Source organism: Limulus polyphemus, unplaced genomic scaffold, assembly GCF_000517525.1.
Source record: "Limulus polyphemus unplaced genomic scaffold, Limulus_polyphemus-2.1.2 Scaffold545, whole genome shotgun sequence".
NCBI lineage: Eukaryota > Metazoa > Arthropoda > Merostomata > Xiphosura > Limulidae > Limulus > Limulus polyphemus.
This window is the reverse complement of record NW_013666155.1, coordinates 299,465-317,376: the sequence shown is the minus strand read 5'-3', so window position 1 is coordinate 317,376 and position 17,912 is coordinate 299,465. Positions and strand designations below refer to the sequence as shown.

The following is a 17,912-nucleotide window of genomic DNA, read 5'->3' as shown; positions in this document are numbered from 1 at the left end:
TCAGATGGGGTTTAATTATTAGTTGTCCTATACAGTCAACTCATGTACACCCTAGTCAGATGGGGTTTAATTATTAGTTGTCCTATACAGTCAACTCATGTACACCCTAGTCAGATGGGGTTTAATTATGAGCTGTCCTTTACAGTGAACTCATATACACCCCAGCAAGATGGGGTTTGATTATCAGCTGTTCAATACAATCAACTCGTACTGCCCTTAAAACATTAAAAGATAGACAAAGAAAACAACCAACAACCTGCAAAACATGATTACATGTTACTACAGCGATATGATTAGTGTGAAAGAAACATTACATACAATAGTATACAGCAGTGTTTAATATAATTGCTAATGATGAGCTGTTGATAATACACAGTATTCACAAGTATCAGTACCCATCTCAAAAATATGGAAACAAGGCATGGATGAGGACTACTTTTATTACGTGAAAAACTTTTATTAGATGAAATAAACTGAAATATCTTAACTTTGGGAGATAAGATAGGTCTAAAATGCTTTTTTTATGTCCCTCTGATTTCAAGTAAGAAATGGGCTAATTAAGAGAAATGTGAAAAAAAAGTGCAGTTGATATTATTTTCATCATATGTACTAGGTTTTAATATTTACAATATTTATTTTTTCAGAAATGATTGTGACTGGAAGCTAAACTAGTCTAAGTTTCTCTAACATACAGAGTAGAAATTTTACAAGACTTTTATCATCTAATTCTAAGTGTCTTTACTCAAACTTATACTTAACTGTTGGAATTCCAAGGAAAGAAATGACTACAGTAAGTTTAAAAGCACCTGCAGATCCTCTTACAATCACCTGGACTTTATAAAGCTATTCCCATTTTGATTTCATTACAGTATGTGGAATCTCAAGCAGAGTCAAATTATTTTTAATTAAGGTTTTCTCTGACAATCATGTGGGTCATTAAAGGATTTTAGCAACTAATCTACAAACAATTTGATTAATCTCTATGGAAAATCCAATAATGAAATGATCACATTACGTTTTGAAAATCAATTACAAGTGAATTTACTGTTCTATTGATTAACAACAGTTATAAGAATCTGTAACACTGAACAAACCTGAAAATCATTTTCATCTAATAGCTATTATGGGAACTCTTTACTTCAAAGGTTTGGCCACTTTAACTGAAATTAACTCTCAGCTGTGATCATAAAGTTTCTTCACTTTCAATTATATTGAACACAGCAATTAAACATTCTACAGATATTAGAGTTCTGTGGACCTGAAAGTGCTTCTTTTCTTCAAATAAAATCATATGCACAAAAATAATCAAAGCAACCGACAGATAGATTTAAAATAAATTTAATACATATATTTAAATATAGCAGATACACTTACTATTGTTTTTTATATGAATTTTTTTCAAAAGACCAAGTAACCTTTCTACTTCTTCTGTTGTTGTCTCCTGATGAGATTTTCCAACACCTGTTACCTATTTACCAAATTAATCATTTTTTAAATAACCCCAAAATTAAGGTACGAAATTTTAAATTATTGAATAAAATGCTCTGTTAATCAAAGTAAATATTCCTTAATGATGAATCAATGTTCAAATGTTCATACGCTAGCCAGGAATTCAAAGACATTTCTAAACAATCAAAAGTTAATCAGTTGGCATTCAAGCAGTGTCAGATTTTCTTTCCGTTGTGACTGATAAAAGAAGGTCCGTATTTATTTTCAAACTGGACTGTTAGTGTTACTTTGTTCTGTTTTGCTGTATATTTATAAGGTACATTTAATTAATCAAAAAATTTATTTTTTTTAAATGCAAATGTTCAAACAAATTAATTTTGCTAAAGTCAGTTGCATTTCTTTTGAAAGGCTACAACAGGGTGCTCTTGCAATGCCAGCTTACTCTCTGTGACTAAATGGGTATCACACATACCATTACAAATGTGTACATAAACAACTTGCATCCTTTCAAATATAAAATCATGGTTACTGTTCTATATAACATACTTCTCAACTAAACACAAACTGATAATTATGGTGATGTCATCAATAAATTATACAAATTAGTACTATCACAGGTCCAAACCTTCAAAGGTCAAAATCAAGCCTTTATTACATCCCCAGCATTACCCAATGAACAAGTCTATAATACGAGATTTCTCCATACTGAAAATTTCTTTATTTACATGTATTATTCACTTTATTCCATAAATTTCAAAATCACAAACATAACAAGGAAATCACTATTAATTTTCTACATAATCCACCCATAAAAAATTCATACTTTATGTATCACATACACTAAATGTTCACATCCACCTTTAATTATCATTAAATTCATCAGAAGTTTCAACGATGACTGTCACAGTGTCCAGAAGAAATACAAAAATAAAAGTTAGTCTTGGAAATATGTACTCCTTGAGCCATTGTAAATCCCAGGAATTATATTACTGGTGATATGTGTGCATGGCACCCACTACTTTTGCACCTGCACTATACAGACAATAACAGGCTAATATATAAGTGGGTTACTCTTATCATACTGATTCCCTGAGAGATACATCTTACTTTAAAATGTCCCTTTCACTACTGACCCATACATCATATAAAACATACACAGATGTACATGTATGTTTTTGTGTATACAATACCACTTACTAAGTTGGTGAGCTTATAAACTGGAATTGGAAATGCTGGATTTAGTTAAGGAGATAGCCTATCTTATTCTTTCCATACCAGATCGGTGGATTACACCATCATTGTAGCCACTATGTAATCATAAGAATACACATACTATAACTTTTAATATGGTACACGTATCTTCATGAATTTTGGTGTACTTTCAGTAAACATTACTAATTTTTGTACACAAAAAGTCGATTTTTTTAATTAAGTATTTTTAATAAAGATTTGTCCATGAATATATGGAGTCAGAGTGTTGACTAGTATGAGTGCCAAGGGATTTTCATGTTAAGATTAAAAATACTTTCATTCATCTGAAAATTTAAAAATTTCACTTATGTCACTTCTAAAATCTAAATAAATATCAAAACATTCAGTTAAATTTTAAGTTTTATCTGTTATTTTCTCTACCCTAACTATATTCAGGTTGTTTGACCTTGTAACCACCACAAATAATGTGAAATAAACTTAAATTATTACTTTTTCAAATGTGTGCACATAGTAACAAATAATTACTTAATATTTACTTTGAATGTAGACTAAAAGAAAAGAAAAACTATTTATTGCATTCAACTCCATAACATGCATTAAAGCTATATATATCAATATATTCTGCTATATTCTGCCCTTTTTCAAGCATTTTCAAGCCTTTGAAATTCCATTCTCTATTTCAAGGACTTTCAAGGATGCGTATGCACCCCGAATAATAATCAGCAATAATACCCTTCAACTATATTTCATGAACTAACTTGTTACAGCTCAATATAGGGTTTTTATTCCCTTGTTAGATTACGAGATTACAAATCATGTGATTGTAATTTACATACTCTTGTGCAACATCGGTGATATCTGTACATTACTGCTCGGGGAAACTGATGTCAGTCTCATAATACATGCATATTTACTTAAAATAAACACGATAATCTAGAAAGTGATTTAGCATTTTAAATTAACTAAAAATTCATAGATAAACTAAATGATAAAAAGAATAATATAAGAACAATATACAAAACCATAATCAAATAAAAACACAATTTACTATCTCACAGTACATGTCTAAGGAGAAATTCTTCAATGACACTTCTATGGGAAAATTCAGGAATACCAAAGGGGAAATGACCTTGACAATGTGTGATTAGTTCAAGAACAAGGTGACTACATTCCAAAGCCAGTTTTACCAAGCTATATATGCAAATATTTATAATATGTGCAGTAAACATTTAAAATTTTGGTGAGCAAGATGTTCATCTTTTAAGTAAAAGGAAAAAAACACCTGAAACGGTACGTTTCATATGCTACGTCAGTATAACAATGTTTAATCCATAAACTACTAAAAAAGTTTTCTGCCTGGTGTGGAAAGATCCTTACAATTTTTATTAATGATTGTGATATATTTCTCGAGTTTTTATTAGCAAATGTGAAAAGTTATAAAATTAATAAATTTCAACATTTTAAGTTATTGACAATAAGTCTTTTTGAAGCATCAAAAGATATTGGAACACCAAAAATATAATAGCCATAAGAGAGACAAAAATTGAACAGCATTGTAAAAATGAAAGGAAGCCAGTGAGAATGGTTGTTTGGGTTTTACAAAGTAATTACACATTAAGCTACTTACACTTTGTGGAACAACAACACTAGAAGAGGCATCCTTTTCATCTCTTCGAGAATTACGAGTGGCTTTCTTATATTCCATGGGACCACGTTCAAAACTACCACACCTAATGCAAAAAAAATATCCATATAATGATCTACTTTCGTTTAAAACATCTGAGTGTATATTTAAAATTCTCTGGCAAAATAATATGTTTTGTATGCAGTAGAAATATATTAATGTGCCTTTCACATAATCCAAGAATATATATAGCTTCCAATTATATGGATGAAAACTGAAAAAACATAGTTAATTGTAAGAAAAGAACTTGTATCCTACTGTACAAATACACACTGATAAATATAAAAACATAAGAAAAAACAGTATAATATTTTTTTTGTCACTTAAAAAACCCTTAGATATTATTCAATTTTACTACAATTTTTTGGTAAGAACTTTTAAGTATTAAGATGGCAGTAAACTTGATATTGTGTGAACTTTTTTTGAAGAAAATGATTCTAAGTTATTTTTGTTAAATTTCTTTTAATCTCTAAGCACTCCCCAAATTCAGTACTTTCTGACTTACAAATATATATAAATTTACAATTTAAAAGAAAAACAATGAGTTTTAAGAATTGAAACAAGTTATGTGTATTGCCCATGCATGTTATTTCATATATTTTTTGCTACAAAATATATCAACAATAACATTTAGCTGAGAACAGTAAGTCACTGAGTGTTGTTTTACTTAAAATATTCTATTATAACAAAGACTGTTATATTAAAATATGTGGTTCACTTCATTTCATTCTAAATCTTAGCAAATTCCTGTAAAATGGGCCTTAAAAGTTACTTTATCTATAGAAAATATTAATTACTACTTTACAAATCTAAAATAGCTCCCACACATTTGTTATCTTGTGCCAGTTTTTATGATGTCAATAAAGTTCAGCTACATGTCCATGTAATTGAAATCTATAGATAAAACACAAAAAAAATTCCTTTGACATTTTCCAAACACACACACTATATACCTCCTCTCTAAATGCACAATTTCACTCGCCACTAGCCTTGATGCTCTTCCCTACCTTCACATGATTACCTGTGGTATAGCTGTGCTGTAGCATGCAAATAAGCATGGGACAACCCTCCACCAGCTGACTCCCTCTATACTGTAGAGCACTATCATCACTTTAAGATTAGGGGGAAAAAAATGCACCAGAAGTAGGGAGAATGGGTGGGAAGTGTGATTGGAGCTAAGTATCTATCAGAAATACATTTTCAGTGTAAGAAAATTATAATTTCCAATATGATACCTCCATTCACATAATAGCTAGAATCCCACATTAGTCACTCTACACCATCCTGTATGTATAATTACAGATTGGAGGAGCATCTTTTCTACCCAACTTAGCGACACATATCTTTACAACGGGCAAAGATATACCTGGTACAGTTGGGGTGCAGCCTCCCACGAGTGTGATTCCATGCATTAGGGTATCACACTCCATTGATTTTCTTGGGCACCTTCCAAAGAATGCTCATTTAGCTCACTTTTTGCACTGGCACATAATACCATATTTGGTGGGTCCACTCCAATCCACAGTAGGAGGAGGATCCCAACTGTTTTCATCTCAAGATCACAAAGCAGAAGGGAAAACAACTTCCATTCTGCCAACCCAGCCAAGGGCATATCTGCACAGACCCAATATACCTGGACAGGAGCCACACACCACAGAGCAGGATCTAGGGAAGTAGAAAGGAGCCACTACAAAGTTAAGTGATAAAAAAGTAAGAACTTTCTGAGCCGATACAGGTATGATGAATAGCGATGAATGGAAAAATATAGCCAGATGAGAAAAAGACAGCCAAATGATGCAAGTAATGCACAATAAATGTATCAGGTGTAGTTTACATCCCAGCCTACATGATCTCCTCTAATGGACAATGGAAGTGAGAGGCCAAGGAAAAATGACATGATGGATCTGGTGGGAGGAAATGTGAAAGATATAAGGAGAATCTTCAGATGATGACAAGATGAATAAGCTGACAGAGCCATCTGTTTAGTGTGACAGGAGAGAGATCCCGGGTAAAGGAGGAGTTCCAAGGTATAAAAAGATGAAAATGAGAGCCAACAAATGAAGTGTGCAGGTGACATAACAATGCAGAGCCCACACCAGACAAATAAAATGATCAGGATCAGAACTGGAATATAGATGAGAAATGGACAGAAGAAAAAATGGAGGGAAGGTGATATCCCCTTCATGTGCAACCAATGTGTTTGGGAAAAAAACTATGATCTGAATAAATAAGGACATACATATGATGATATAGAATATGGGAAACATCAATAGCAAAGGTACCTAACCTACAATGTCCACATGCCAAGAGTAGTAAAAAATAAGTCTTGAGGGAGAGATAGTACAAAGAGCAAAAGGCCAAAGGTTCATAAGGAGGAAGAGTAAGAGCACAAAGGATAACCTTGATATTTCAATCTGGTAGTGGAAGTGGATAAGGCAGACGAATCAGGCAAAAGGAACGAAACAGGAAAGACATGACACGAAGAGGAAAAAATATGGCAGATGTGGAAAAAATGAAAGGTATTTGATGAGGCCACTCTCTAGCCTGTAATGGTAGAGACAGATAAACCACCATCGAAAAGCCAAGTAAAAAAAGTCAGAGATGTGGGAAACACTTGGTTGAGAAAGTGAGAAGCCACGATGCAAAGACCAATGATAAAAATGTGCCATTTACACTGGTAAACCAGCAAAGAAGATGAGTGGACCGAGTGAGAAAAAAGGAAGGTTAGACACCAATACAGAGTGCCCGGATCACCTTGAAAAAGACAGGACAAAATCCACTCATGAAGACAGTGTAACAAGATGAAAGATGAAGGACTGAGGATGAGAAAAAACTGAAGGAGGTTCAAGAGTGGAAACCACAGTTGTGCAGGCCAGAATGAATTGGTGAGGACTCAACACAGGGTGGTTTCTATAAGAGAGAGAACTTGAAAAAGAAGATGGATGGGAGGATAAGCATACAGGTAAAGATTAGTCCAATCCTGACTGAATGCATCCATCCCTAGAGCCAAAGTATTACAAAACCCAAGACTGGAAGAGGGGATGTTTGTTAATGAGATGGGTAGCAAATGCATCCAGGAGTGGGGTACACAGCTGTGAGCATAACCACCAAAAACGTGGGGAGCAAGGAAACACTCTGTTGGTAGAATGTTATCAGGGCAAAGAAGCTCACCTGCAACAAGATTCAGAGCACCTGTGATATGACAAGCAAGAAGATTGAGTTGTCAAGATTGGGCCAAAAAATATAAGATCCAGGGTTTGAAAATAAAGCAAATGAGATTGTTTACCCCCTTGATCATTGATGTAAGAGACAATGGTCAATTTGTCAGAATATATCATGACTAGATGGCCTTGTACTACAGGCAGAAAATGATTCAAAAGGTTGATGTGTTGGCAAGATTTGACCTCCAACCAATGACCAGCAATCTTCTGAGAATCCAAATACACCCCCAACATGTCATAAGAGAAGTATTGGTAAAGAGATGAAAATTTGGATGGAGAGGAGGCAGAGGAATGCCAGCCCAGGTGTTGTCCCTGTCAAGCCACCAGACAAAATCGACCTATAGGGAAAGAGGAAGGTGGATGGCAGAATCCAAAAGATCCCAAAAATTCCATTGATTGTGCAGCACCCATTGAAGGAAATGCATGTGTGCATGACCCCAAGGGATGAGGGATTCCATGAAAGCTTAAGTCCCCAAAAGAGACTGAACCTCACTTGCAGGAACAGAAGAAGTCTTGGCCTTAAACATCAAGAGCTCAATATCCCTCAAACATAGAGGAAAAGGCTGGGCTCTGCTGAGGTAGGTGTTGAAAGACATCCCAGGTGAATAATATACTGAGAAGGGGTGAGATGGGACTTCTTCAGTTTCACAAGCCATCTGAAATGAACCACCTCTTATGGGAGGAAATGTGACAGGCTTGTTAGGAAGAAGCCAAAAGGAGTCAGTCATCCATATAATAGTGAAACTGAAGACCCTGGTCATGAATATGGCAGGCAAAAACTCTTGACTATGTGACAGAAAATGTATGGAGCTGATGCCAGACCAATGGTAGAGCACAGAATTGAAACACCCAACTTCTGTGAACAAACTGAAGGTAAAGTCTGGATGCAGGAGAAATAGATATGAAAGTAAGTATCTGTGACATCGACCATAGACCTGGAGTGAACAACCATCTGAGAGTGATAAAAGACTCCATGGTGAAATGCAGGAGGTCGATGAAGCGACTAAGGTTTGAGAGGCCGATTACAGGACACCAATTCCAGGTCTTCTTGGGAACAATGAACAGATGGAAATAAAAGCCTGGAGAAGGATGAGTGATCATGTCCAAATAGGCAGTAGAAGGATGTGGGAGATCTAGACAGGTAGATCATGAAAATGGTTGTCGAAGTCTTCATTTTCAGGAAATAGGAGATCTAATTGAGGCTTAGGAGACTTTGCTCATTTGCATGCTACAGCAAAACTATACCACTTGTTATCACATGACGGTAAGTGGGTGCATCAAAGCTAGTGGTGAGCAAACATATTGTGCATTTAGAGAGCAGTATAAACTGGAAAAAGTTATTGTGTGAGAGGAGGTAAGATATCATATCAGAAATATCAAATTCTAATACACTATAGTACAAGTATGCCTGAAAACATTATCAAAATATTTATCTCAATTCCATAATAACCATCAAAAGTCAAAAGTTATGTAAGATCAAAATGATGATGATACGTGGAAGGCCTTAATTTTAAAACACTCACATAAAGTGAAAGGAAGGTGTCTTGTGGAAAACTGTACTAATTGTTTTGCCAAAAGTAACCCATCTGTGTTTGGGTATAGAAACATCATGGTTACTTAGGGTTTTTCTATTAAATTCAACATCATCATCATCTTCCACTCTTGATTTACCCAAAAATGTTGCCTGTTAAAAAAAGACACAATGCTTGTTAGCAATATTAAAGAAAACATGTTCAAAAGCTGTATTACTTGTGTTAGTTAATTAAAAAAAGACACTTCCTGAATCACATCAATGTATTATCTATAAGCATTCTTTTTTCTTAAAATTTTATGTAGCAAACATATATAATTAAACACTTTATAAAACTAGTAGGAAAAATAGTTTATCACTAATAAAAAGTAATTAGGTGCTAAATTTGTGTAATATGCATGTTTACACCATTAATTAAAAGTTTTTTATTTATAGAATATATCCTGAATATTTCTTATAAATGACAAGAATCACCTATCAAATCAAAGAACACATATACTGTTAAATATGTATCTTTCACTTCTGACTATACTACTCATAATATTCAATAATCAAAAATTACATAAAGTAACTCAAAAAACTATTCACAAGTTCAATAGTTTCAAGATGTTTAACTATTAGGCATACCACATAAACATTACACACTATTAACATTTATGTGGAAAGGTAGGTCATTAGAGAATTTTGCTTACTAATCTACAAAATATTTTACTTTAAATACTTTGGTACAAAATGGAATAATTCAACTAAAGCTCATTATTTTACAAGTGTTTCATTTCCTTGCCATTTTAACATTTTACTGACCAAATGAAAGAACTCACAAGTTTTTAATTACTATTATAATTTGCACCAAGACTTCTTATTTTAATTCAATACCAGTTTTGCCAAAATATAAAGCACTTATAAATACTCTCAATACAGAAACGAAAAATGTTTGTTGTCATCAGAACATCACATCAACTGGTATAATATGGAAGATAACATAAAACTGCTTGGTATGTACCAATACTTTTTGTACATGAACAAAAGTAATGTAAACAACAAAATAATTGATCAATATATTGCATACTTATAAAATATATATGCTTTCAGTCATTAATGAATAATTTTTATACACAATTTTTTATTATCTATAAATGTTATTTTGAAAAAAAGAACAAGACAGCAGTATTTTCAAAGATTTTTGAGATGTTTCAGTCTCTTTAAATGAATAATACAGTATATCAGCAATTTTTAAGCTTATCATATTCACATATATGTTATTCAATTTATGGAAATCTTTCCATCTTGCTAAAACCTTAATATTTTTACATTTAAAAAAAAATATTTACCAGTTTTTCTGCAAACTCAACAGGTCGAAAAACTGTAAAGTTAGTATGAAAAGCTTCTGCCTTTTGCTTGCTTAGTGAAGCACACTCCGACACTAACTTGGCATCAAGTACTGCTTCTCGTGGTTTTTTTACTAAGAAAAAGAAGTTCCAGAATAAGACATTTAATATTGCTTATCTTAGTACTAATGTATTTTTATTTTAGCTTTAGCCTATAATACTAAAATTACTAAGACATGTATGCAGACATATGCCATAATCAACTTTAAAGTCAGGAAGTCTAAACAATATTTAAAGATTCCACAAAATTACATTCTTTCTTAATAACACACTAACTTACAAAACCTATGCATCATCAAAAATGGTTAAGAAATAATTTCTTGTTAATGTTTTCCTATAACAATACTGCAAATAAAACTCACAAAAACATACACAAAAATTCAATGAGGATAATGAACTCATGTTCTTCTAAGAGATAGGTTGTTTTCTTCAATATTACTAGGAACTCAAAAGTCACATAATGTAACAAATTTTGGTCATTTCTCAAAACAGTTTACATTTGCTTTTTCAGAACATGATTTACATAAGAGAAAACTAAATAATCAACTCAACTGTCCCTTTACTTTCACTGTCTGATTATTTCCTTTCTGTGCACTTCAAAGCCAGCCTTGATAGCCTATTGAAAATTATGATAAAGTCCCAGTCAGGTACTTCCAGGTAATTCTACTAGTACACATCAACAGGTACTGAACAACATTACAACAAATTTAGTATGTTGACATTATCATTCAAACAATGTGAGAGCATTACATGAATGAACAGCAAGTGAATCAGAGGTTGTTAAATGGTGGATCATTTTATCACATTGTTCAAGTGAAGTTTCTGATGCTTCCTTTGTGAGAGGAAAAAACAAGCACTAAACATCATGACCTTTGCTAGTTGAGGCAAGCCAACATTATTAAATAAGGATAAATCTATCAGACACCAGAATACCACAAAATTATGAGTTACAAACTTCAGGTTTCCAACTCACATACTCGTTGAACTTGATCCCCGACTTATTGTTACATGTAGAGATAGGAGTTTCTATTTAATCTCTTATGACTCTGCTTGACAAGTCTGTGAAAGTAAAAGTTAGAAGCTGAATAACTGTCAACTAAATACCTACATCCTAATGAATGTGTATAGTAAGAAATAAGTGTTATTTCAATAACCAATGATGGCAATAAAATAAATACTATTTATCTAATTACTATAATGCACACATAAATCATATCTAAATCTAGTTGACCTTCCATTAAGACACTGACTGCAGTCTGACAATAATAAGATTTTCATCATTGTAAAATTCTCCATTATGGGGTCAATTTTTTTATATTTTACAACTTTCATTACACTGAGAACTGTAGAAAAGTTCCTTAGCTGGCAAACAGTGTTATTCCAACACTGACCAAGTCTTCATTTGCAACCCTAGAAACTTCCACTGAACATTACATTTTTCTTACCTGAAAATGTATTTCCAATAGATACCTCTTCATATAGAATAGCTTGATCATTCATGCATCTGCCTATGAGACTTGCATTCCATTAGCCTTGAGCTAACTTTCACCTACAAGTCACATTTAATGTGAACTGCACCAGTACATGATGACATCATCATACAATGACAGCCTTCCACCAATAGGAGAACGACACAATATCCTTGTGCAGTAACTCCCCCTAAACACTTGCACTCAAAATAATTCTATTCTGAGATGATGCTAGAAGAAAGTGCACCAGAAGTGGGGAGGATGGGTGTGAATGTGTGAAGTGGTAAATAACTATCAAAACTACATTTTTAGGTAAGGAAAATGTTAACTTCTGAGACAATACTTCACCTCTACACATAGAATAACTAGTATCCCACACTGAAATGATGGAGGGACCAGTACAAACATTAAACTTAGATGAGCTCCCAAAGGGAAAGCCCATGGAGTGTGACACCCTATAGCAGGGACTCCATAGGGGCACACCTATGAAAAACTGCATCTTGTCTCGACCAAGATATACTCTTTGTCCAGAAGGAAACAGAGGGAAAGGCAAAAGAGCCCCAAGTGTAGCAGTGATGGGCAGAATTTTATCATGACCAACCAGTGTGTGTCCCACCTCGACTCAACTGGACAGACAGAGACAGGGGTTATAAACCCTTTCCAGCTGCAGGAGGAGGGCATATTAGCTGTTTGAAGGGTGACTCACACTACTCAGACATGCCACCACTGCCCTACTTCCCACCATATTGTGCTGTACACAATCATTAAGGAACTCTCAAAGGTCCACCACCTCAGCAGCTAGGAACTGATAAGTGGCAAGGGTCTCTCATCCTCCACCTGAAGGAGGAGAGGAGAAGAATTCCTTTAAAACCCATTTTTAAAGGCTGGCAAATGCAAGTCAAAGAAGAGACCAGTTATTTCCCTGATACTGGCTTTTTCTATGATAGTTCATGGAACGGTACAGTCTGTATCAGGCAATTGAGTAATTTTAATACCACAAAGATACCTCTAGTGGTCTTGCAGAATACCCTATCTTGACAGTGGGCACTGGTAGAGCCAAGTTGAAAGTACTTTCTGTTACCTCTGGCCCAGTGCAGATTTTGGAAAATAAGCATACCCTGGAAGGCAACACCAGTCAACTAGTAGCATCCAATAAAAAGGAAAAGGATACTGAAAAATAAAATGTACTTACCCTTCTCAAAGACAGTATATAGTTTTATTGGAGAACAGTGACTGCAAAGAGTCGAAATCCTACAGGAAACAAACTACCAGATGATAAAGATAATGGGTGACAAACACAAGTGGATTCATCTACATGCCAGCCTGGAGGATCATGTCCAAGGGTCGGTGAATATGAAACCCAAGAGAGATAGAGACAACTGATGAATTTTATGCATTGAAATGTGAAAAACAATCACTGTCCTCAGCAGCCAAAGTCTAAGAAAAAAAATGCCCAATCTGGATAGAGGAGTAAGTATGGTGAAAGAGTGTGAAAAAAGCATCAATGGTATATACATCCAAATGACAGTGACCACAGGTGGGAAGGAGAAGAAAACATGTTTTACGAGAAAGAAGGTATAATGAACACAAAGCCAACGGCTCAAACAGAGTATGTAAAACTACATCAAAGTCCCAGTCAGGCATAGGAGTAAGACAAGGGGGTTGATGAAGAAGGAAGGATAAGAATAAAGAGAAGAGGACACAAGAAAAGTAATTAATAAAGCTGCCTGAGAACCAACAATAGTGGAAACTGATAACCCATGGTCATATAACCATGTGGAAGGGCAAAAAGGGGACCACGGTAGGATAGCCTAGAGGAAGGGATAGGCTGAAAAACCAAAATTAGATTACAGTATACTGCACTTTAACTTTTTGTCTCAATTTGGGTGTTAATTCAGAATCATTTTTGTCTGTCTTATGCAATCAAGTAGAAATCCTCCAGCTCCAGCAACAAGTTCAGCTTAAATGATTAAGAAGAGAGCCAGTAAGTGAGAGTTCACACAAACCCAAATATTGTTAATAAAGATTTTGTTCTAATTGTTCACTTGTGTTTGTTTCTTTCCTTTATTCTCCAAGTTTAAACTATCTCAGCATTTCTTTCCATAATATGCATTTTTGTAGACACTATTAAATTACCCATTGAGCAAGTGTACCTGAATACCTATTATATTTAATTATATTATACTTAATAAGTTAAACTCATCACCAATAACAGATTACATTTCAATTTCACTCTGTAGGTAACCTGCTCTGATCAGAAGTTGAGGAAGTTAATATTAATTGTTAACTGTAACATTATTTTATCCAAGCTCAACTGAATACAAAACAGTCTTGAAAACATCGAGTACTTAATTATTCACAGAAAGAGGTTCATAATATGGTTTAATTCTCTCACTACGGGCTCAATACCAGGGACCAACCTCATAACCATTTTGTGCTTGTTATAGTTTTCATACTATAACTTTTAATACAGTAAGCATATCTTCACGAAATTTTATAGATTATCAATAAATATTACATGACTTTCATACACATATTTTTTCTTTTGAGTTTAAGATTTTTTTAAGTAATGATTTGCTTGTGCATTATTTCTTTTTTAATGTTCACTATCCAACATACAAAGTAATTTTGATTTTAACCCTTTCACTGTGGCTAGGACATATATTTCCCAGTGCTCCCACCCCTCCCACTGTAACTGGGACAAATGTTTCCCATTGTCATTCAAAATTACCGCTCGTGACATATCAGAGTAAAATGAGTTGGAAAGTATTTACTGGCATCCCACCTAATGTTGATATATGGTTTCCCTCAATGTTTCCTCACAGCCCTTCAGTAACCAACAAGATGCCTAAGTGGAACGTACAACAACTGTATGACAACTGTGCCCCCATCGCTATATAGGCAAATAGTAACCCCTAAGGGTCTAAAAAATATATTTTGATCTCCATTATCTTTTACCTCTCTGCTTCGACTTTACCATGAACAAGCTGAGAAAATCACGTGGGGGACATTCTGAGCTTTCAATTGGTTATACACACATCATAGAGTGAAGTAGGTATATGTAAACATTTCAAAAATGGAAGAGGTGAGTTAGCCCAAATTGGTTGATTCACTAAAAATAATAATATCTTAGCATATAGAAAAGATAAAATGTTCTTATCTTACGTTCTAGCTTATCTATATTGGTAATTTGAGATTCTAATTTCTAAGAAACTATAAACTTTGTATTTGGACATCACAAACACCTAATTTGAACCGACGCTGCATTCAACATACCACGCGACATACAAAAATCAATATTTAGGTGTTTTTCTTAATATTCACTTTTAAATTATGAAATTAACTAATGTATAACACTAAAATTTGAATTATAATCTACAACTTTATATCAAACTTATTGACATACATTCATAAAATAGTAGTTCAATAAAATTCTGAATGTAAGTCTATATACATAATGACATGCCCTTTTACCCCTGACCACAGGAAAGCCCATAGCAATAGGATTAATAGTTGTACTTATATAATACAGATGAGAAAGATTTACCTTAAGCTTAGGTTAGTGAACAATAACGTGAAAGGCAAAATATGGTTAATAAAGCTACCTAAGAACTGACAAAAATGTAAACTGAGAATCCATGATCATATAACCATGTGAAAAAAGCCAAAAAGTTGGCCACAGTAGGATAGCGTAGAGGAAGGAAGAGGCTGATGGACCAACATTGGATTATGATATACTGCACTTTAACTCTAGTGATCTTGCAAAACACCCCATCTTGACATCTGGTCCAATGTAGGTGGTTTCTACACGTGTTTCATCAGTGCTGAATGAGAACAAAACAATACACACTAAACACTTTCATTTAAATGCACCTATGCATATGCATAAAGAATTTTTTTCCTTCTCTCTGTACTTTCCTGATTTTCTTATAACTCTATTTCAAGATGTGTTTAACTAAACTAGTCTTTGCTGAGGTACTCAATTTATTTCTGTACAATGTTTCATTTCTAACAGTGAGACATGATCATGTACAACATTTAAGGTACAAGTGTTTGCCTCTGTTAAAAGTGGATGATGAAGGACCTACTTTGAGACGGGTACCAGATAATGAAAAAACATTTTGTGCACTTACAACTATTTTAAACTTGTAATAAAGTTTTATTCGTTACCCATTCAAGCCATCTCCAAACTTTATCTGGCCTCCGTTAGCTGATCTTCCAAGTTAGCTTGTTCCTTTATGTTAAGAATTTATTCCACCCAAGAAATGTCCGTAAAAATGCTCTCTTAAGATATACTTCTTTAGATGATTTCTGCTTTTACACTATATCTATTCTTACAATTTTTATTTTATGGTTTCAGGTATTTTCCCAATGACTATACCACTGAATTGGCTTTTGGCTTTATTGCTATGTTATAAATACTTTTAGCTTTCCATGATTTGTAAACATAGTATCAAACTTTTTCAGTCAAACAGATTTGTTTCTTTATATATAAAGTTTGTTTTACACAGCTACGCAAAGGGGTATCTGTATAAAGCCATTCCTAATTTTGAACTGACATATAAGAAGAAAGATAGCTAGTCAACAGTACTCACTGCTAACTCTTGAGATGATCTAGCTCATTAGTGGGATTTGACCATCACTCTTATAACAGCCCAACTTGTGGGGCACAATTCTGCAGTATTGGATGCAAACCATGAACTCTCAGATCCACAGTCCAGCACACTATAACTACTATAACATCAATAATTTTTAAGATGATTCTTTTACATATACTTGCTTAACTTTACCTTGGGTTCTCCAGGAAGTTTTGCCTAGACTTATTCAACTGGTTTTCAAAAGAAATGTTTGCTTGAGTTTTAGTGTAAGGTTTAAAGTTAACTTAATTGTCACAATTAAGAAATTTCAATTTCTCATACCATTCACGTTTTTGTTGTGAAGTTTTGGTTCTGTCACTAAGCATTATCTTGGTTCACTCTATATTTCATTCTGTTGTTTCATAAGTAGTTCATGATATAGTTCTGCTGTAATTTGTTTTAACTTTTGTTAGTTTTACAGGGTTGAGTATGTTATACTGTAATGATTTTGAACATGCAAATCAGCAAGTCACATTATAATCACAACCAATATAAAGTAATGGTGGAACAGCATGTATTAGAACCACATTTTGACATTGCTGGGCATTTTGTAGGTACAGTGATGTCACTAAAAAAATGACTGCTTTTGGGAAAGGTATGTAACATCTCTTTCCAACACAAGATATTCATACACTTAGACCATAAGATGGGTTCAGATTGAGAATTTAGAATTTCCAAGAAAGGCACATCCCTTGTACTTAATAGCATTCGAAAACAAAAGAATATGGGTCAACTTGGGGAATCAGGTCCATCCAGAAAAAGACTTACAATACATTGGACTCCAGCCATGGTAAGCAAATTGCTGCATCTTCTAATAGGTGAGAATCTATGAGTACAAAGATAAGTGGCAAAAGCTGTCCACATGACCCAGACAACACTATGCAACAAAATCAATATGGATCTTTGTCTGAATACAAGGCCAATAGAGTATAGGTTTACCAAAATAAGGCTTCCAGTTATACCTATCACTAAACTATAATATACCTCAACAGCTGGAGAATGAAATGAATATTCATATCATTTCATATAAAGACATACCAGACAAGTCATTGGACACTGCTTATGAATGTTAATATTTTCCTACACTGAAAATATATTTCTGATGGATAATTCTGCTCACAGTTACAGCTATTCTTGATTTGACTGCCCTCTAGTGTGCAAATTTTCACTCTCCACTGGCCTTTAAACTACCACCTAATTTCAGGTCTAGGTGTTTCAACAGGCTGTGAACATGCCTGCACAACAAAGGAGGGGGAAGGAAGACTGTCCAAGCCTGTATCATCCTGATCTAAGTCCTCAGGTAATGGCAAAATGCTTGTAT

General features: G+C 34.0%; 1 protein-coding gene across 1 annotated transcript in view; it reads right to left on the bottom strand.

Annotated features, from left to right (window-relative positions):
• Positions 1-17,912, bottom strand: part of LOC106459005 (non-structural maintenance of chromosomes element 4 homolog A-like) — a 43,796-nt gene that overhangs the window by 13,719 nt on the left and 12,165 nt on the right. Inside the window, exons 3-6 of the mRNA XM_013918569.2 lie at positions 10,429-10,559; positions 9,090-9,250; positions 4,289-4,391; positions 1,375-1,468 (exon numbers count right to left, since the gene is read on the bottom strand). Of these exons, the coding sequence (XP_013774023.1) occupies positions 1,375-1,468; positions 4,289-4,391; positions 9,090-9,250; positions 10,429-10,559 (489 nt within the window). The remainder of the gene's footprint in view (positions 1-1,374; positions 1,469-4,288; positions 4,392-9,089; positions 9,251-10,428; positions 10,560-17,912) is intronic.